At 36.7% G+C, this 23,087-nt stretch overlaps 1 protein-coding gene across 1 annotated transcript in view; it reads left to right on the forward strand.

Moving 5' to 3' along the window:
• Positions 1-23,087, forward strand: part of LOC101387156 (ST18 C2H2C-type zinc finger transcription factor) — a 118,284-nt gene that overhangs the window by 12,684 nt on the left and 82,513 nt on the right. Inside the window, exons 2-6 of the mRNA XM_014791527.2 lie at positions 1,142-1,187; positions 9,806-9,956; positions 10,680-10,781; positions 16,877-16,931; positions 19,018-19,048. Of these exons, the coding sequence (XP_014647013.2) occupies positions 16,877-16,931; positions 19,018-19,048 (86 nt within the window). The 5' untranslated portion in view covers positions 1,142-1,187; positions 9,806-9,956; positions 10,680-10,781. The remainder of the gene's footprint in view (positions 1-1,141; positions 1,188-9,805; positions 9,957-10,679; positions 10,782-16,876; positions 16,932-19,017; positions 19,049-23,087) is intronic.

The following is a 23,087-nucleotide window of genomic DNA, read 5'->3' on the forward strand; positions in this document are numbered from 1 at the left end:
TTCCAAAACACATAAAGGCACACTGTGTCTACATTATGAGATGGAAGTCAGAGCCATTATCTGGGTAATAAATCATATGTGTGTGTTTATATGATTGATATATATATATCATATATATATATACCACAATGATCTAGACGTGTTAGGTGAAAGCATAGTTTTCAAGTTTAAATTTTTTCTAAAATTCAATTTTCTAATTTACTTTTTATGTACAAATAAATCTAAGATATTTTTTGTCTTTTTATCTTAGGTTATTTTCTACCTTTGAATTTAATTTTCTGTAGTGAATCCTCTTAGAAAGGCTTTTTACCAGTGAAGGAAGTTGCAGACTTTCAAGGGTCTGTCTCATCCCAATAGGGTCATCGTTATGATGCTAAGGCATCAGTAAGACAAAGGTTTCTGTGGAGGGGATGAAGTTTGCCTCTTTCCGAGGATTTGGCATTTTACATCTACTGAGAGGTGAATCCAGTGGCCTGGGTGGAAAAGAATAGTTGACCAAGTAAAATCTTATTTGTAAAAATATTTTTAGCATAGAAACACATGAAAATTAAAGGATTTGAAAAAAATCCTTTTGAAATCTTTGCACAACAAACCCCCCCGTATGTAAATAGGACTGTCAATCGGTGTTTGTCCACAGCCCGAGCTCCAGATGAACCAGTGTAGTGTGCGATGACAGGAACAGCTGACTCATTAGCAGAGAGCAGTGAAAGGTAATTAACCCTGGGAAAAGTACAGCTGCCGTGCGGGCTGTTCCTTTCTGTAGGATCTGATTAGAAATTAGTGTTAAACCACTGATTCTTTTTTTTTAAAAAAAAGACTGTCATTGATAATTCACTTTCACTCTCAGGTGTGTCCCTAGAAAAGGTTCTCAAATGTACTTAAACACAAAAGGGCTCAAATCTGAAAAGCATTTTCTGGTAACAGTGGACACCTGTTTTTCTTGTTGAAGGAGAGTTCTTTCAAATGAATATTAGGTTTGACTACTGAAGATTGGTGGTACCCCAACCCAAACTCTAATAGTCAATCTGTAAATTACTTGAAAAGATTGTTTTATGTAGTTAATAAGCTGTAGATAATTACCATTTAATTAAGTTTTCTCTTTTTTTCTTTCCATTTTTCCTCTGATGATGCTTCTCATCAGTACCAATGGAAACTCTCCAGTTCAAATCCAATGGATATTAGGGAAGGTAAGTGAAGACTATTTAAAAATAAACTTTTCCTCCAAAGAGAAGTAATTCCTTATTTTTCAATGGCCTTCAAAAACTTGAGAAGTTAAGGAACTTAGTTTTAGGGGACAACCAAAGATACTTGATTTTGTTAATGTTGGTATTGTCATGGTTATTTGGGTTATGTTCATATATTTCTTTGAGGAGTGCATACACATGTTCATCTTAATTTATGACTTCACTTGTCTCATATGAGGAGCATTCACACAATCAGGTTTCACATATGTAGCTAAAGAGTGTGGTCGACAGAAAAATGGCCCCCAAAGGTATCTATGTCCTAACTCCCAAAACCTGTGGATATGTTACCATATATAGCAAAAGAAGTGTGATTAAATTAAGAGCCTTGAGATGAGTAGGTCCAGTTGATCACACGGTTCTTAAGAGAAAGGCAGAAAAATGAATCAGGGAAATGCAACCTAAGAAGGACTCAACTCAACCCACCATTGCTGGCTTGGAAGACAGAGGAAGGGAGCCAGGAGCCAAGAAATGCAGTGGCCTCTAGAAGCTGAGAACAGGTCTCAGTTTACAGCCAGCAAGGAAACAAGTACCTCAGTCCTATAACAGCGAGGAACTGGAGTCTACCAGCAGCCCAGATAAGCAAGGAGATGAATTCTCCTCTAGAGTCTCTAGAAAGGTATGTGGCCTGACTTGATTTTAGCCTGGTGAGACCGTACCAGACTTTGGACCTCCAGAGCGGTAAGATAACATATTTGTGTTGTTTTAAGCCATTAATCTTGTGAAAATTTGTTACCCTAGCAATAGAAAACTAATACAGAAGATAAGCCAACCAATAGATGGGATATATTTTACAGCTGGCAATATAAATCCTATGAAGAATTTCCAGTATTTGAATGAAGAGGAAAAAAATTTCTTGAGAGGCCGAGACTGATAAGTAGTCTTTAGAAATTGGAATATTCATTTTATGGATCCAAATGATGGTTATCACCAGCTCTGAGATTTCTGTCTTCTGCTTTGTAATACCCCTTCCCCACACCAAAAAAATTCTCCACGTGATAGTTTTGGAAACACAGTGTCTGTATCATCCAAGGTGCAAATGAGTACACGCTTTGTTGGGAATGTTAGCAAATCTCTGTTTAACTGAGCCTGGGTGAGAGGAATGGAATGTCAGTGGATGAAAGGTGAGGTCCCTGCTGCAGGGAAAACTGCTGAGCCTAGGGCTTAAATGCAGATGGTTGTCAGGCATCACCTGCTTCTACCTCTTGCAACCTGTGTGAGCTCTGGGTAAGGCAGTGAGCTCACTTTGTTCCCTTTCTGCGTTGTAAAATTGATGGTGCCTCCCATAGGCATGTCGTGATGACCCAGAAAGAGAGCACATGTAAGCACTTACCAGAGTTTCTATCACTTGATAAGAGTTCAGTAAGGGTGAGCTGTATTTATTTAGAAAACAGTGTCATTTTTCTATTTTGATAAAAATAATAGATTACCTTTGTCTTTCCTCATAGTGCCATTTTAACTCCAAAATGAAAGTCATCAGTTTGAAGTATATAGATATACATGGTTTAAAATAAAATACAAATTCATAAAAGTCAGGACATGCTGACACAGTATGAGTAAGAAAAGTGAGGTATAAAAACTGGGAACCAGATACAGTTTAAATAAGTTGGAGATCTTCCTAGCTTGTTTTCATGCCAAATTTGGAAAAATAAGACCATCCATATTTCTATTTTACCTTTAGCTTTTATTCCCACGAAAGGACCAATTTAAGTCATAACCTGTAATTTTTCATATAAATTAGATAAAAGTAAACATTAGGGAGAATCTGACCATAAAATATGTTACACTTCATGCTTGCTCTTCTTTGCATTTTGGAAGCTGACGTTTTCAACATAAGGGAAGACAAAATTGTAAATTCTCCTTAACTGGCACAGCAAACAGACAAAATCTAGAGAGGCCCAGATGCTGTGTGTCTGGGATGTTCTATATTGAAATAGAATTAATAAAATAATATCTCAAGCATCCGAAGAGTATTGTTTTTGGCTTATTTCAACTCAATTCAATAACAACCTATTGAGCACCTACTCTGGCCACATTCTGTTGCAGTGAAAGTCAACAGGACACAGCCCCTCGCTTCCATGAGCTTATACCAGCACAGGGAAGATAAAATGGACACAAGTGAGTATACCATCAGGGAGAGCATAGTAATCAAGATGGAGGTGCCATCAAAACACTGTTGGGACACAGAATGCTGTGAGATGCTGCCACTTGAACCACAACGTGAATGACAAATAACATTTCAGCAGATGGATTTTGCAGTTCTGACACCAAAGAGAAAAGTTCCTTTGCAAGTTACAAATGAAATCAACAAATTCCAAACATTTAATTTTAGCTATTTAATTTTGACCATCTAGTCTCCTTTGACCCTTGTGTAACTATATAACAATATGGCTTTAATACATTGTTTTACCAAGCCTAGTACACTTTTAACTATTTGTATCTTTTCAATTGGTCTTTGGGGACATTTATTTATTTTAGTCAAAGTCCTCTGAATCTCTCTAGGAATGAATTCTTCAGGAATCATCATTTTCTGGAAGCTTTTCCAGTTTGGTATAGGCCTGCATTTCCATTGCTCCTTCTGCCTTTCTCCATTATCATACTTTCCACATCGTGTTGGAATCCTCCATTTGCTGGTTTGTACTCGTGAGGACAAGAGATGTGCTTTATATCCCTTTTAATGCCCACTGTCTAGCATGGAGCAATCCATGCTAGATAAATGTGTATTGAACCAATAATAGTAAATTTTTTAGGATAAAGGTACTCATATTAAAAGAATCCATATTAAATTAAACACTGTAGTGAAAATAAAATCTAAGGATCATTCTGCAAAAATCCAGTGCCCCATTGGCCTCAACAATTGAGAGTCACGCCATTTTTTTTGTAAATTTCAGTAAATTCTCCCATTCCATATTTCATAGATAATGAAGATAAATTACTCTATTCTTTTATCTTAATCCAAATTTATAGAATATCATGAAGATTTTAATGAAAAACAAACAGTTACTGTTGGGAAAAACAGCAGACTTGTTGAAAAAAATTCCAAAAAATTTCTTAAAAATGGATAAGAAAAATAGAAAATGTCTAAGGATATCAAGCATTTGTGTAACAATCTATATCATAAAATAGCTTGAGGGCCAGCCCCGATGGCCTAGTGGTTGAAGTTCGGCAGCTCAGGTTCCCGGGCTTGGAACCACACCACTTGTCTGTCAGTGGCCATGCTGTGGTGGCGGCTCACATAAAAAAAGAGGAAGAATGACAATGGATGTTAGCTCAGGGTGAATCTTCCTCAGCAAAAAAGAATAGCTTAAGTAGAGAAAATTCCCTTTACATAATAAAAAGCCTCATTTTTGAATCAACAAGTGCCCTTTGAACTTTTTTAAAAATGTTTGACGTTATATGGTTGTTTAGTATAGATTTACTGAAAACAACACATTTAGCTGCGACACAAGCCTTGAAGTTAAGTGGTTAGTTTAATAAAACAGAGTTTCCATAGTTACCACAGGAGAACAGAGGATAACTTTTATTTCTTTCGAAGCCAGGAAGGGGCTTTAGAGAAAAGATTAAGCAAATAGACCCAAGCAGGTTCATTATGTGGGGCTTCACACCTGATTGGCTTTTTAAAAGAGGAAACTCTTGGTATTACAGGAAATTAAAGTTTTTTCCTCTAAAATCTATAGCAGCACATTAAGAAATCTTAACATTCTCTTTCTCTGGGCGTTTCAAACTGGATTCTGAGTCAGGGGGAAGCTAGTTTAATAAGATATCTCCGTGAGATGCATTCTTGCTCATAGTGTTTTGTTAATAAACCATGTCACAAACAAGTGGTTAAAAATGCCACACTGAAGAGACCAATGCCTTGCTCTAGGTAACAGATCATGCGATCTTAGGTCTAACTTTACTAACCATGATCAACATTTTGTTGAAAGGCCTGACGGAAGAGAAATGGAAATCCACACTGGTGAAGCAGTCTCCTTGTGCCAGCTTCACTGCTCTCTCGGTCTGGTGTAGAGATTTGCTCTCTGGGTGTTAATGGAGGTCACTTTCGGCATTGTCCTTTGCTGTATCTAACCCAAGGAGTTCTTCACAGTTGACTGTTGAGAAACAAAATGATGTGGCTTCTAGTATCTCCCCTTCAGCTCGTGAGCCTTTAAAGCAGCAGTGATTGACAGGACTTTTCCAAAGTTTCTATGTAGTTACAAGGACAGTTTCAATCTTCTGTCACTTTTTTGCATTAGCTGTGATTATGCTTTTACCACAAAAATGCATTTGTTTTAAAGGTAACAATACAGACTAGGAGAATAGCTTATGTTTCATCTATATTTATCAGCACTCACTGTACATTTGTGTCTTCATTACCAGGAAATATTAAGGGACATTGTGCCATCTATTCCTGTTTACAGTTTATTATGCAGAGATAGGAAACACTTAGCATGTAAAATGAATGTAGAAATTATTCCTGGATAGAAACACGGACATTTCCCACTCGTTGGCTCTTTCTCCTCCATCACCGGATCAGAGTGTAATTGTCAGTAATCAGGCCTGCTTGCTGCTGATAAAACCACTCTGAATGCTAGCAGCCTTCTTTGTGTGATGACTCAATTATTCCAGAAGTGCCTCATCAAATCTGCCCCATCAGCTGGGCTAATAAATAAGGAGAAGAAACTGGCCCCCCAAAGCAAATTATAAATCCATTTGCATTAACCATTTCGCTGGTCCATGATCTAGGCAGAAATAAGCATGGCAGATTGTGTTAAGCTTATTTGAATATGTTTATAATGTTTACAGCATGCAACTTTTTTTCCCACAAGGTGTTGGAATTATCAGTCATGAATGACATCTAAATGCAGTTATGTTAATTGCAGCAAGGCTTTAAGTATCTTTGAGGGCTATTTTGTTACTTAAATCAGGTGAAAGTTAGATCATCTTGCAGGGAGAAATATGGGTCTTGCACAAATTACTGGCATTGCTTCCGAGTTTAAGGAGAAGAGGCCTGGTTTTTATTTTTGCAGGTACTGGAAGGACAAACACAAATAGTATAAAGCCTGCTAGTACAAGTACAATAGCTTCATACCCGTCACAGTGGAAACCAGAAGTTATTTTGATGCTCTGCATGACTTTGCAAAGCAAAAATTGCATTTTCTGGGAGGAGATCAGAGTTGCAATAGCGCTCCTTGTACTTAAAATTCCTTGGAAGATTCTATAGGGCAGAGATTTCAAAAAGCCAGGCAAACCAGTAAAAATCAATTAAATCCATCAATGGAAATTTTGTACATTGACAAATCTTATTCTTATTCTTCTTTAAAATGACAAACAATACTGAATAACAAGAAGTTTTGTTTATATTTGAACTTCAGTGATCACTTGGGGAAACAACAGATGTTCAAAATGGATCATAAAAAGCAATCTGATTACTAATAACAAAGAATTAGTCTTGTTGAATATGTAATGATTTAAAATCCAAAACATCCTCCCTTAAAAGTCAGCGATGCCACAGACCCGCTTTGCAATGGGAACTGGTTTTCCTGCAGAGTAGTTCCAGCTTTGATGAAGCTCTTTTTCCTACTCCTACTTGATCAGGAGCCTAATTATAGGCTGATGGTAAAAGGAAAGCTTGCAGCAAATAAACACTATCTTTATTCGCCTAAAATAACTTAAATGAAACTCACTACTTCTCTTTATTTGCTCCAACCAATGAAGCATATCGCCTAATATCTACCTGGAGATCTGAGCAGAGTAAAGTCATCTCCGACAGCATAAATATGAAGTGGCAATAGGCTAACAATTTTTATGCATCAATTTTTAAATATAGACTCTCTTGCTATGATGGGAAAACCAATTCTATAGCTCATTGATTAGAAAATCCAAAATAAAGAGTTTAAATTTTCATTAGAAATTTAATGGAGCAACATGGCAAATGGAAAACCAAAGAATTCGATTGTCTGTGCAGGCAAAGGTATCATTAAGGTTTATGTGAAATTTGACTCAAACTTAAATTATCATACTGAATAATATAAAAATAAATCTGGAAAATTAGAACTGTAAAGGACTTGCTTTACCATTCAAAAAAATAAACCGAGCAAGGATAACCCCCCTTTTTCATCATTCCAACTAATGAACAATTGGTGAAGACATTAAAGTTAGAAGAGTGATTAAGAGATTAAAACTGTTAGAAGTTGTGGAGACAGGGCCTCAAGGAATAGCAGTGCTAAGGTAAATATGCTCCCATTCCTGTTTTTATTTCACTCATTAAGAAACAGCCTGAGAGTAGTCTTTGGGGCTTGTGTTAACATTCCAAACTTCTGACAGGATCATGCGGTACATTTCCATTCTGAAATAGAACTGTCTGGATCCATTGGTAAGCAAATTCCAAAAAGAAATCGGTAGTCATGGTTCGCTCATATTAGTTGTATTACAGGGCTACAAGTGCTACATACATTTCATATTAAATTTATTTGCCCTATCACCAAGGTTTTCACTTTGAGTTTAGTTTGGAGGATTTTTTTGAGCCAGCTGTAAATCTGTGGTTCTCTGCTTTAAGGAAACAATTGACATATGCATCATACCATTTTATGTCATTCACCACCCCCCACCCCAACCAATAAAATATAATCTGATATACTCTTCTTTTAATAACACAATAGATTCATTACATTGTATCATAGGTTTAAAGGACTGTCTTTTTCGCAAGCAGGTACTCACCCGTGAAGCAGCTGTAAAGAACTGAGAGTCCCTAATTATTGGCATAGAGTAAAGCAGATAAATGGAGTACTTGGTGATGATTCCGTTAACAAGTAAAGCTATGTCTTAATTAGAGAGCACACTTAAGGACTGTGTAGCCCATTAGGTTACTAACACCTTGGTTGTCATATAGTTTTATCTTTTAAGATTGCTGTTTCGTAAAAATACGAGCTTCAGTGGAAAAGTGTTCATCCTAGTAGGTGGGAATAGAACTGACTCTGCTGCAAGTGTGGGAGCTTGGTCAAGTTTCCAAGTCTTAGAGGGACAAGTACTGTAGGATATCACTTACATGTGAAATCCAAAAAAGTCAAATCTGTAAAAAGCAGAGAGTAAAAGGGTGGTTACCAAAGGATGGCGTGTGGGAGGTTAAGAATGATGGTGTTTAAAGGTACAAACTTGTAACAAGTACTAAATAAGCCATAGAGATCTAATGCACGGTATATTGAATATAGACGATAATATTGTACTAAAAAGTAAAAAAGATTCCAGGGGTTGGCTTGGTGGCATAGTGGTTAAGTTAGCACACTCTGCTTCAGCAACCCAGGGTTCGAGGGATCTGGAGTTCACAGGTTCGGATCCCGGGCACAGGCCTACACAGCACTCGTCAAGCCATGCTGTGGTGGTATCCCATATACAAAATAGAGGAAGATTGGCACAGATGTTAGCTCAGGGACAATCTTCCTCACCAAAAAATGAAAAAATTATTAAAAAAAAAAAGGATTCCAAGTCTCAGGTTGTCTTCCAAAATGTGTATTTTCTATGAATATTGTAGTGAAGTCCTTAAGTTTTATAAAAATGGTTTAAGATCAGCAAAAGAGATGAAAGTATGGCAATTAATAAAAATGGGTTTTTAAAGGTATCTCCTTGATATAATGATAGGGCACATACAGGGAATGGAGGAAATCGATTTCAATGGAAGATTCCTTTTGGTGTCAGCCAAGGATGTTTCCAAAAAGCAGGTGGGTGGAGTTATTAATGATACAGGAATGGAATGAGGAGCCTCTGAAGGGCTCAGATTTCCCATTTGTGTTTTGGTGTACTTGGACTTCTTGAGCCCTTTTGTGTCAAATCACATTTCTAAACTTATCCTTTGTTGGCGCCCTCTGTGCACTTCTCCAAGTTGATCTCAGCTGTGCTGCCCTAACTCTCCTCCCCCGGGAGGGGAGAGCCGGCAGATGGGGTTAGGGCAGAGGGCTGATGCATCTGACAGCAAACGGCCTGGCTGTTGAGTGGAGGCTGCAAGCGTCAGGAAGCTACTTTTCCCCTGAGAACCAACTAACCACTGAAGAAAGTTGAAAATGAGCCCTTTGAGAAACGCTATTAAAAGTAGTAAAAAATTGCAATTGTGCAGATGATGTGCTGCTGTGTGCTTATTCGGATGCTAATGAGTTTGACATTAGGGAACTCAGAGGGTTTACAGCTACTCCCTTATGTGATTCGGTTCTTTATTGGCAATCTTTGAGAAAATAAGTGGAAAACGTATTGCTAATAAATACATAACACGATAGGGTATTAGACAAAAAGCCATTACTTTCAGGATTTAGAAAGAGCTTTGCTCACCAGTGTGACTGTTTTCCAGGATCTTTTGTTTTAGGTTTGAGTATGGCAAACAAAGGGGACAGGCAGGTGGAAAGCTTCAGAACTCTTTCTGAACCGAGGTTGGAGTAGAATAAGCCAAACACATTTGTAGAGACAAGCTTTTTTTTTTTTTTCAATTACAATCAAACACAAACTAAGAATTCCCAAGCTCCTGTGCTACTTGTCAGTTCTTACATCCTGTGCAGTAATCTACTCTATCACTTAGTTTTATCCCTGTTTTTCCCCAGGAACTACAGTTGCTGACTTGAGTTGAGGAAGCATCTGCTTAATGTTTGGTCAAAGCTTACAAGTAGAAATACAGAAATCTATGATTAAAAAGCCAGTGCTTCAGTCTCCTGCAAAGGGTAAAACACGGGACAAGAGGAATCTGCAAGGGAGGTTGGTGGCTTGTGTTTTAAAATACCAGAACCACTATATATAAACATTGTAAATGTGCGTTGATATACGTGGTGTTTGTATCAATAGCTCCTCTCTAGTCTGCTGAGTGTGCTACACTGAATTTCAGAGTTTTCTCTCAAGGGCCAAATGGCCTGAAGACGGATTCTGTTCCCATCCCTGGGACCAAACAGAGGTGATGCAGCTCTGTGTATTATGTCTGAATGCAAAGTAAACCAAGGGCAAATTTCTTTCATGGAAAGCAGGTTCAAACATTGGCAAAAAGCATGAGTAGCATTTTATGACAGCCTCATTAAAGAGAGCCCTAAATAACAAAGGGATGAATCGGAATCTGTCTTTTGTGACTTCTTGAGTGTAGCACATTCCAAATCTTGTCTGAACTTTTTCTTTTGATGGTTAAAAGTAAAAATATCAGTGATAATAAGTGAGGGTCCCTTTTATCCAATTTCCCTACGAAATTGAAGACATAATATATTTAGTTTGGTGATAAAGACCAAAATGAATGTGGCTTACCTTAAAAAATGTAAAAATCTTGTTCCCATTGAGATGTAGTGTAAAATTTTTCATTCTGTTTAGAGCACAGTCCAGCCGAATTCTGGGTAAAAGTATCAATGCGTTATCTATTGTTCACTTCAGTGTTTATTACTGCTCCTTGATTTATTTGTCCTACCTGATATGCTTTCCTTTTATTTTTTATCTTAACAGAATGAATTTCAGGATTTCTCACTGAAGTGGACAAAGACCTTTAGTCACTGACGGGGCGGGACAAACTGAGTTGGCACACAAGTCACCTGGAGAAAGAGAGAGGTAGGGCAACATTTTATTAAAAAGCAGAATATATTGAAAGAAAATGAATCCAATCAAAGCATTTCTACAAAGACTCTCCTCCACAACAGTGTTTTATCTCTGTGGATTTGCTTTGAAAGAAATTTATCTGAATTTAGAATTGTGATTTTTGTCAGAAGCATTGTCACTTGAATATTTAAAAATATTAAACAGATAAAATCCTCTGAGCCTATAAACCTTTTGCATATTGATTGGTATGTGTTATTTGTTCACATGTGTTTGCCCTTATAAAGAAAGGTTCAGCATTAACATAGTTTTAAAAATCCAATTTGAATTCATTTGTATTAGAAATTACTTTACTTAAGGATTAAGAGTAAATAAGTGAGATGTTTTAAAAGCATATTTTTTAAAGCACTGTAAATGACTTCTAGAGTTAATTCCTACAAACACTGAAAAGTAAGGAATTAGGTTGTCCTTGGGAAAGATCTACTTGAATAATTTATCCCTATATGAAGGAGCTTGTTTTCTAACATTTACGTATTTTGAAACACATGCATCTCAAAATATCAGCAAGAAAAATTAAAATTTAAGGCCCTTTTAGGCTGTTATTTACACTGAATTATCTTTAAACAGGGCATATTAAAAGAAATCTTTTAAAAAGTCTCCTAAAACATAAAGCCGGCGATTGCCCCCTTATGTCACAAAGCTGTGACTCAGAGGCCGTGGTATGGTGACTAATAGAAATCCTTGGCACATGTTGGCTACCTGAGGGAATAATAGAACTATTTGCTGGAGTCATTTGGCAAAAGGATGCAAACATATGGCTTTGGTTTATATTCCGCATTGCCAGTTGTGTGAAGTTACAGGATGAAGTCTACACCAGCAGTGACAACTCAGAAATAAGAAGTGGGAATCAAAACAGATTAGCATCCTTCTAAAGCTATCCAAGCTTGTCTCAGGTCTAAGATTTCTTTCATTGCAGTGCATTTCCAAGTGACTCTAGAAAATTCCCTTTGAAAATCACCTCATCTATGAGGGATGTGCATGCAGTTGGACCTCAGGAAGAGAGCTATTTCCACAGAACTGTGCTTAATCTGATAGCTGACTGAATCTGCTTCTTCCTTTAGGTATGGTGTATGTTGGGAGTGGGAGGGATTAGGGGAGACAAGGAGAGGTATCCTAAGTTTAAATGGTAGACATCATTTAATTCTCCAGCTTTCTATGTAGAATCAAAGACAGTACAATAAAAGACAGATAGGAACGGAGAGTTGAAATCAGCGATAGTGTGCCCTAAATAAAGGATTCTGAAAATGTTTATTTATTTTCAGATGAAGGATTCAGAAGAAGTTCAGAAAATTATTAGTATGTCATCACAGATGATGTAAAAACCCCTGTTTTTATTATTTTAGATTTTTTTTAAAGTTTATTTTCTGAATTACTCTTCCTGAGTAATTAATAAATGTATGAAAAGAAAACTGGAAAAATAAAAAGAGGGTAAGAACAGAGAAAAACATACTTGAACATTCTAACTTAGTATTCTTCTCAATAAGTCAGTTATTCTTTTAGTATCACAACTTATTTTCCCTGTGTAACAGGGAAACATCTTTTACTGACGTTTTGAGCTGATCCAAAGCTACGTTTAAAACAAAATGATGCCAGAATCATCAAAAGAAAGGGCACTCAATGTAGGGCTCTTTGTTTTTCAATCTGGCTAAATTTCATTCCAAGGTACTGGCATCATCTAGTTATTTCATTTTCTGGGTTTAGCCCTTTCCAACTTCCTGAATTTCTCTTTGTCGTTTTTTTAAAATTGATTTTTGTAAAAGAAGCATCCACTGATGATAAAGGGCTCCTCATAGAGAGGACCCCAGGACCTCTTCTCAGCAGCCGCAGGACTTCCTCTCACCATGGCCGTGAGTCCCCAGGATAGAAATGACATTGCACAAGAGTAATGTGACACAACATTCAAAACTGCATTGCCAGTTCAAAAATCTCAGGAGAGGCACACAGTGAAATCCTGCTAAAGGTGGCAATTATTGTTGAATGTATACGAAGGACTTCTCAAATTAAAAGTGGCTACCTGCATGAGGTTATATATAACTAGACAGTGTTAAGATTAATTGTATAAGGATTTTGAGAAAGTGTCTACAAAACATTATGATCACCAAGGCTTTTTCTATTAACTCAAGACTATTTATAAATATATATTGAGGATATCAGTGTCTAGAATTCTGTTGAAAGGAGAAATCAGACTTAAACCTTACCAATAGATTTGTTTTATCCAATTCTTATGAAGTGGCTAAATATCTACTTGGAGGGTGTTTTTGGTTGTTTGTTTTTTCTTTACCATGAGGTTAAAATAGAATTTTGAGTGAAAAATAAAATCAAAGGGAACTAATCTCCTCACATACCAGTAATTTGCTTGCGTGAATGAAAGCAAAATTGAGTTTATGAGTTCTGGTCCTGCTCCTCGAATCTCTCCCTCCCACAAACCAGCAATTCCAGGACTCCCTGTTCAGCCCAAAGGCAGGCACCAGATCTGTGCATTGGGGTGATGTGGATGGGAGAAGTGCTGAGTGCCCCTGATTTAAACGCCAGTAAGATGAGACAGTCAAGTACAAGTTACTAGGAAATTACTGTAAATATCTGTATATAGGTTTGTAAGTACATAAAGATGTTAAATGAGAGCTTCCCAAATTCAACTAAGTAGTGAAATTTTATTTGATGGTCATTTTTCTTCTTTATTGACTGTCTGCTTATTTCCATTGTTTGTTCTTGCATATCCTTCCTCCAAGTTTTGCTTCTTTGCCTTCTTTATTTTATAAATGTCTTTCTCTCTTGCCATTTCTCTTTGTATTGACTCCTCTCCCCAGAGAACTGGGGAATGAAGTCTTTTTAAAGTTTTCTTCATAGTTTTATTATAAATTAGATACCAAGCAAGAACCACTGTTTGCCCGTTTCCATATAAATATATATATAACATATCCATACTTCTAGCTTAAATGAACTTTTCTTTAGTTTTAAATCAGGAAAAATAAGAGTGGCAAAGCCTACTTTAATATTCTTCACTATTGAGAAGCAGATTATCAAAGCCAGGAGCCGTTATAGGAATCTCTGAAAATATCTTCTCTTATTCCTATCCATAACAATAGAATGAGGTAGATAAAGGCCCTGAGAAACCTGGAGATGGACAGCTTTTTAGAAATTCAGATCTCTGCTTTGAGAAAAGAAATGACTCCTTAAGTTTTACAAAATTGATTGCAGATTTGTCAATAGCATTTGGGACTTAAGCAGTAAAGATGATCAAGTCTACTTTTCTGGTAGAGAAAACCAATGTTCCCAGTGAGAAGTGTGGTTTTCAACATTGTAGCACATGTTATTTAGGTCAATGTCCTGAATCATAGCATAATTCTGTGCCTCTTCTATAACTCTGGGAGAATTTGGAAGGATGGTGATCCCCCTCTCTCCACCCAGGTCTCACATGCATTGAGGCAGAAATCTCTTTCCACCTTTAATCAACCATTACCCGAATGAGGTACCCACTGAATATGAGGTTTGATTTTACAAAAGTTGTCTACCCATTGGCGATTTATTAAAGTCTGGGAGAATGATCCAAATGAAGAATACTTAGAAATTTCTACTCCCATATACAAGGTTTTAAAGAACAAAACTTATTTTCAAATTGAGATCTATGAGGAGAACGAGCCATCTCGTAAATGTTAAAACCTCCCGCCCCTAACAAGAAAAGCAAACGTGCTGTAGGTTTCTGGTGTTCTTATTCCCCAACAAGCTATTAACACACAACTAGATACTGAACTTAGTAACTTTTATTGTTCTTCAGGTGTGAAGGAGAGAAAGAAGGTGAAATAGATGGGTTGTATATTATGGCCTTGGTCTATTTCACTCCTACAACTCGGCCCACAAGTTAAATTCTGAAACTTAGTTTTATGAATGAATTACTAGTTTTTAAAATGTTTATAGAGGACATAGAGGCTACGCCAACAAGAGGACAATAGCCATACAAAATGCAATTAGGAGGCCAGCATTCTAAGTACAATCAAGCAAATGTCCATGAATATTCATGTATTCCTTCCAATGACAGTAATGGGGAGGCGGCTGCATGGTGTGGTGACGGAACTGTCAGGTCCCTGGATAGCTGAACTGTAACATAGAATTAGTCTTAAAGCTGCTTTGAGGGAGGTTACCTTTAAGTAGCTTTCTGAAACTTTTACATGTATCTGCTGGCACTCTTTGCAGTCTGAGTTTCTGTTTTGGTAAAGAAACTCATGGAGTTCAACCTGCACTTGCTTTTGGGAGGAATTCTTCAGAGTGGTTGGGGAGGGCTGATAGCACCTGTGTGGCGGGCTAACAGACTACAGGAGTAGCTACCTTGGGAATAGTTGATGGTTTTCATCGCTTTAACCCTCATGCTACTGATCTCTTTTAATCGAGTTATTTGTTTAGCACATGAGGGAGAGTTTGCATGAGTTGGGCCACTTTATATGCAACAGAGATGCTCATGGAGGAGGAGGATTTCACAATGCAGTGCTCACCATCCTGAGTAAACTGAGCCACTTTAATCCTAGGCAGTGTCACATCTGTCATAAACTCATGTGGTTTTAAAAGAAAGAAAATCTACAGAAAAAAAAAAGATCACCTCTGTTTTATTGTTGTTTTCTCTTATGTAGTTTTAAAATATTCATAACAAAGAACCATTTTATTCAGACTGAAGCAACTGCTGCTCAGTAAAAGCAGTGAACACTTTTTGTTTGCTAATTTAAAAAACAGTCCAATGATTGGTGTGGTGTTTATTATGAAATGATAACAAAAGAGTACTGGTGGTTTTAATAGTTTTAGCTTACGAGAGATGTCGTTAATTTTGTTTGTAGTGTTGCAGGTGAAAAAATGCACAATGGATAAATAGTCTATATTGGTTTAACTGAACATAATATATAGTGTGTTCTGGAGTTGTTTGTCTCAATAGACTATAGTAATCAAAAGTAATGAACCTATTATGTGCAGGACCTTGGAGAGCGTCGAATGGCAGTAAAAGTGTGGCACATAAAAGGTTTATTAAAGGAAATTAAAGTCCATCATTGCCACACCTGCTCCCCTATTATAAGTCTATGGCAGGTCAGTGCCTTCAATCACAACTCAGCCTCGGAGAGCAGAGATGCGTCTCCCATTATCATTGCAACCACACCGCATCCACGCTAGTGTCGGGATTCAAGGATGGCAGCCATGGAGAGCACCTTCTGCCTGCCTCTGATTTTCAACCAGCAAAACAACTTCTTTCTATTTAAGAATTCCTTCTGATCATATGCAAAAGTGAATTAAACTAAGAGATAGTTAGAGGATTCTAGTGAAATGGATGAGTGTAGTCAGGTCAGAATCTATCTCATGTGGACAAAAACAACAGGCTTTTAAAGACTTTGCATCCCTTTGATAATTTATTTGATTACATTTAAAATATTTAGTAGTGGTGTTTTAGGGAATTTGCTACTGACACACCCAACACTCAAATTTCACCTTCCTTATGGATTTGGATGATTATAACCAATATTTATTATGGAATTCTGGGAGTAAATGTATGTCATTGTTGATGATCAGCATTTCCAATGGTATTTTGAAGTGGGGGCATTTCAGAGGTTTGCTTTCCTGTTGCTTTTTTATATACAGGGAATTATTTTTTCTGATTTAGAAAGCGGTATGTATCAGAAAGGGTCTAGAAATGCAAAGGAATCGGGTTTTAGTAAATTAGCCTGAAACCTTTTGGTTTGGCGTTTGAGGTTTCATCTCCTTCACAACCAGTTAATCAGACAATCCTTTTTTCTATCTCTGTAATGCCAGAAGTATTTGAATCACTAGCAAACGCTTATGGACAAGGACGTCTGCCCTCTTGTCACTGTTCCCTCTGGTTCCAGCATCTATAGAAGTTCTAAAACTTGTGGAATGCCAGGGCAGTCCTAGCTCTATCCCTGTGGACTCAGAATGCTATTCAGGAGCATCAAGGCTACTCTGTTTTTCATAATGACCTTCAGGACTTTTAAAGACATGTTTTCATATTTTGGTCAACGTCAAAGAAATGACCTCAGGACTTTGTGTTCATGTTACAGATGGATGCAGAGACTGAAGATAAAACACTGCGTACCCGCTCTAAAGGAACCAAGGGTGAGTTAGCAAGCAGGTGCCACAAAACCGTGCCCGCCACACCATGAAATATGCGAGTTCCAATGCTTAGTCCCTAATGTGTAGTAGGAATGATTACAACTTCCTCAGGGCTTCTTTTTTAAAATCAAGCTGGGACACTGGGTCACAGCATTGAAAGGCAAAATATTATGAAGCAGGAGTTGAAGGACTCAGACAAGTCCGAATGACATACGATGCTGATTTTTCAAAATGCAGTCATAAGGAGATTTGAACATCATGCAAGACAACGTAAGGGTCAGCAAGGGAAGAAGGCTTCAAATTATTGAAATGGCCTTTAATGGCCAAGGCAAAAGACTGAATTGTTAGTTTATTGCCAAAGCGGGTTTTGATTTTTATATTATCTGGTTTAGTGGCTCCCAATCTAAACTTAGTTCAAGTAAAATGATGATGTTTGTTTTTTGACGGCCCCTGCTGGGAATTTCCAGCAGCTCTGCAAAGTAATGTTTGAAAGGTTTAACTTGCTGGTTATCCCTCTCTTTTTGTAACCAACAGATGGTAATGTAATATTGAAATATAAACAGGCCCTTGATGATCTAAACATCTGGAAAACAGGATTTACTGGCAATAATACCCCTTAAGGAAAATAACTTTTATTATAATTAGCTATATTTTTGTGACCCTTAATTCTAAATGGAAAACTGTAGGTTCACCATGGCCTCTGAAAACACTCTGGGTAGCTGTTCCCCACCCCACTCTTCTCACGGTCGGCCTTGCTGAGGAAGAGATGAGTCGGGCAGCCATCGTGCAATCATTTGGAAGGGTTTTGACATTTACAGTTGAAAGTGGCTAATCAAATGGAATTCTTTCATTAACTATGTTTACATATGTAGTCAAGGTAAATAATTCCTGTTTGAGTACAGTGCAGGATCCTCAAATTTTTAATAAATTCCAAGATGATTTTTTTCGAGTTAAAATGTAACCATAGTTATCATTAGCCATGATAACCAAAATGCAGAACAATGCGGTACAAGATATGGGACTTTTTTCTACGCAAACAGAAGTTTTGCACTGTATAGATTTCCAGTTTTCGTTTAAATTACTTTTAAAGTAATCACATCATATATCCTAATATTTGGAATGCAATATTTCTAAACGTTAAATTTTTATGCAGTAAACTTCTCAATAGAATACGAGTTTAAGAAAAACACTTTGTATCGTTATGTAGGATAAGCTCACATCTGCCATAAATATCAGCTTTCGAGGGACTATTTGGATTATTTGAATCTCTTGTTTTGATTTCTAAAACGCATTACTCTATCATACTTTGGAAATGTGGTCCTTTAATTTGCAATTCTTTTTGGACTTTGAATTCTTTTGGCACATACATATACACCCTTAAATAGATCCAAAATGTTCTTCAAGAAATGAAACAACTGTTTCTTGTGTAGCATGAGTAATCTTTAAAACCACGTGTTGTCTCTCTCAATATGCTGCTTATCCTTGTGTAGGCAGGTATTTATAAACATGAACTTCTTTAGTTCCCATCATTTCAGTCAGAAAAATCAAAGCTCTTTTTTCTATAAATTTCTTATTTTTAAAAGGATGTTGATATTAACATGGCTGAAGCTTATCCTCCTCTTTCTAGACATATGAAATTCATGGAACAAAATCTTGGGACATATTCACTAGTAAAACATTGCCAGTTTTACTTAAATACTTGTTTAATGTCAATGAAAATATAAACAGGATTCTTTTGAAAAATTTCCTATGAACAATAAAATTGATTTAAAAAATAACTCAAGTCCTTCGTGCTCCTGTAATCTTTCATTGAATTCCTAAGGGCAGGTATTTGGAAAGTCCAATCCATGCCTGCAAGGTCCCAGGGTCACCTAAGGCACTAAACCCGGAATCCTCTGTTCTGGGCCACATTCATCTGTCGTCTTGTCTCCGAAGAACCAGAACGGGACACGATCAGTCCACCTGCTTGCAAATAAGGCGGGGTCTGTACTGGCGCTTAGTGGTCATCATCTCGAGGTGGCTAAAAGTTTAAGTTATACAGTTTTCAAAATTATAAACTGATTTTCTTTTGCTTTCTTTTTGTCAACAGTACCAATGGATTCTCTAATTCAGGAGCTTAGGTAAGATTTGCCCTACATTACTTTTCTAATATAGATTGGCTTTAATTATTAGAATGTTTTGTAGTTTTCAAGCTTCAGAATCCCTATTTTAGTGTGAGGAGTAAGCCAAAAGGATAGCTTACATAGCCTCTGTCTATTTACCAAAGAAGCAGAGAAAGGGAAAAACTACTGATAATTGATCGAAAACAATTCAAGCTAATATTTTGATAACAAAGCACAACAACCTTTTGCCATAATGTGAGTAATTTCCCACTTCTATCCGTGGAGTGTGTGCTGCCTCTGTGTACACATCTTGCACGGGGTATGTTATTGCACTGATGATAAGTGAAGAACCGAGCCTTCATCCGTGAACCTGATTAACAGATAGCGCAGGTCCTAAATGCTCCACTTTTTTTTTTAATCAGTAGATAATTCTATCAGGTAACCACATGATTGTTTTTAATGTAGACATTTGAAGATAACGTGACTGCTAGGTTTTGGGGTATATCCAAGCATTTTCACCTTAGATACTGTGAATGTACCTCAGGCAACATTCTGAAAATTCTGCCTTAATAGGTTTTGCAAAATAAACTCTAATTAGATTTTCTTTCAGAGTCTTTGTGAGGTGTAGTTAGAAAAAAAAAAAAAGATACATATTTAAAAAGAAACACATGTTGAAGATACGTTTTCTGTACTGGTGGTATTTTATAGCAAAATTTTCTCAGGAACAAGATGAATCCCCTGTCTCTTCTCTAGGTTTGCTATTACAGACCCAAAAAGTCCCAACCCCACTATCTAATCCACGTTTCTGAAAACAATGGTGTATATATGTTCCTCAGGGAAATGTTTGAAAACAGGAGGTTGTATAACAGTGTCTGATGCACCTTGAAATTTATAATGTATGCATTGACAGTTTACGTAGTTACTTTTCCAGGCAACTGTGCTCTGATTTCCTGAAGCAAGAGCTATCTTAGTTACCTCCCTGTTGCTCAGGATGCACTCTGTCAGTTCTGGTTCACCTGTCTAGTGGAACACGTATCTATCTGAACTGAGTATAAGCTGTCACGCTGATGCTCTTCTCTGTGGAAGTTTGCTGGTGGGGAATCCATGGCCCTGCCTGTGCTGTCGATTTCATCATTGAGAATTTTACATTTTAAACTACTTGTATAGGAGCAGAACACATAGTACACCCACACATTGGGACTAAGTGACTGAATTGTCTGTCTCACTTAGAGTCTTGCTTTTTAAGTCTGCTTTTATTTAAACTTCCTGTCTGTTTAGAGACTTTATGTCCCCTGCAGAAGGATCAAGAGAAGTTTAAAACGATCCAAGGCTCAAAGTGCGTGAGCAGTTTGCCGTGCCAGGGAGCAGTTTCCTAGCGGTCTACAGCAGGGCGGGGTGCCGGGGACTCAGGGTTGTCTCACCTGCTGAAGTGACTTCTCAATCAGAGTCTTTTTAGGAAATCAAACTATTTAGAGAGGGAAAAAGGGCCTTTTGAGTGATATGTCTTGAAAAATAACTTAAAAAGAAAAGAGAATTTTAGTGTGTGCTTTGGCCTAAGGAGAGATATAGAATTCATAGAGAAAAAAGAAGGAATTAGCAGGGAGAAGCGACTTTGATGGGGAAAAATATTTCATATAACCTTTCTGGAGAAATAAAAATTACTATTTAAGCACTGTATTAGCATTAATCATGATAATAAAACTAGTATTTATTAAGGTCTTATTGTGTGCCAGGCACTCTTGAGCATTCTCTTCACTCTATCTCTTTAATCCTCACAAGAACCTCACAAGGTAGAAATTATGATATTTCCAGTTTATCAGATAAAGAAAATGAAAATAGTTTATGTGAATAGCCCAAGATTACACAACTAGTAAATAATCCAGACTTCTGACTTGGAGGTCAGCTTCTCAATCACCAGGCTATGCTTTCTCTCCTATACAATTAATATTAACTGTCCAGAATATAAATCAAAAAGAAATGACTTGTGTTCATATGCTCAGCAGCTGGATTTTTAAAGTTCTATATTTTAACCCTTATGGTTTATTTTTCAAAGCCTCATTTTCTGAAATTCAAACAAAGAATACATTTTAATTAAAAATAATAGTGTTTCCTATTCTACTAACTCTCTAAAAATTATTTTTTGTCAGATATTCAATTTTACCTAACTTGTCATTGGATCAACTCAGAAAGCTGGTGATAACTGCTGGGAAAATTCATAAACAAAACAAATTCACCTATTTTTATTTAGTAAAAACCAGTTATAAAAATTACTAGCTGATTGTTATTAACTTTATAATTACTTCTTTTCAACAGAACAATCATGCTTAGGCTGAATAGGTCCTAAGTTGTTTCTTAAATGGTTTACGTTGACCCAGATATAGACCCCAATTATCATTCTATATAAATCTTGGAAAAAAGTTCTGACTTATATGGAAGATTATATTTTTAGTGTCTTTTTAATTTTTGCAGCTTTATCCAGTTTTTGCGATTGCTCCTCCGATTTCTTCCACAGACTTGTGCTCCAGAATCCAGAATTTGTTGTGCACCTGAATTCTGAGCATCTTAGGAGATTTGTCAGGTTTTCCCCAGCATAAAAGTTATGGCTATTTTACAGAGAACATTGGCAACTTTATTCAGTTCTTCTTTTTAGAATGCATTGGACGTGCTATTGCTTCCACAGCTACTGCTTACAAAATACCCATACAAGTGAGGCTAATTTAAATATGCTGTATACTGTTCACGACACTAATCAAAATCAATACTGACATTCTCATCTTCTTGTTATGCTCTATGTCAGCTACTATCATCACCATTAAAAAAGCAATTTATAACCACAGGCCCACCTTTAATCATATTCCTTCTTAGCATTTCCAGTCTTTCCTCCAGCACAATTCAGGTTACAGGTGGTGTCGAGAAGGCTCTCGTGTCTTTCTAAATCATGACCATTATATTTTCTCTGCTCTTTTCTTTTATTATTACTATCCTTAATCTGATCCTCATGCAATTGCATCTACTAATATTGGTAATTGTCTCATGCATTGGTAAAGTGTTTTACACCAGTCCAGCCCCCTTCCTCTAATTAGGAAAATATATTCTAGCCTCTGAAATGGTTTTCCTATGTGACTACTTAGAGACACAAATGAATTCAAGGCTCTTAAGTGTATTAGAGTCAAATCCTACTGTCCTTTCATGGTCTTATTACTGATTACCAATTGTTGGCTTAAGTTTTATAATAAAAATTTTAATTTAGTTGTCTCATTACTTTATTTCATTTTATATAATTTCTTCCTTCATTTAAAACTTTATCATTTGGCATTTTCTTATAAGTTTTAAAATGTTAAATATTTTATGAGCTCTGTAATCAATAAGCTATAGATGTAATAATATTTAATCAGCATGAAAAAATTTTGTGACTTACAGATTTAGAAAGCTTTCTTTTTTTTTCTTCTATCTTATTTCATTTACTCCAGTCTTTTTATCAGTTACACATTTTACTTAATACTTAATAGTTTTCTTTCCAATTTCTTTTTTTTTTTTTTGAGAATAAAATTTCCTTTAATAGTCATGATTTTATTGGAACTACTTGTTGCATAGAGATTTCTGGAGATAAAGGAAATAAAATGAACAGAAACTGATTTTTAAAATTAAGTGTTCCATAAATCTATCATCCAGGTTAAAGGAAATAAGTAGTTTTAATCACGAGGTTGGATAAAAGAAGGGAGAGACCTCTTCTTTCCTTTCATTGCTATGATTTCCAAATGCAGGGCTCAGTTCATATTTTGAATATTTAATAACATCTACTATATCCATATTAGCAATGTGTCTTTCTAAATATTATGGCCAAACCTATAAATTAGAATCCAAAAAACTGACACCTTAAAGAAAACCCATTTTTCTATGAGCCACTTTGAGGGGAAGTGAGACCGATAACCAAAGGCGGTGATGATAAGGATTTAATTTAGAAGAGAAATACCCAAGGAGGGATGCCCGAGGCGCCCCTGTCCATTCGCCCACGCTCCTCCGTCTTCCTCACCCACACCTCTGTGTGCCAGGCAGG

The sequence above is a fragment of the Ceratotherium simum genome, chromosome 31 (genome assembly GCF_057802395.1).
Source record: "Ceratotherium simum simum isolate JZ-2026a chromosome 31, ASM5780239v1, whole genome shotgun sequence".
Taxonomy (NCBI): Eukaryota; Metazoa; Chordata; class Mammalia; order Perissodactyla; family Rhinocerotidae; genus Ceratotherium; species Ceratotherium simum.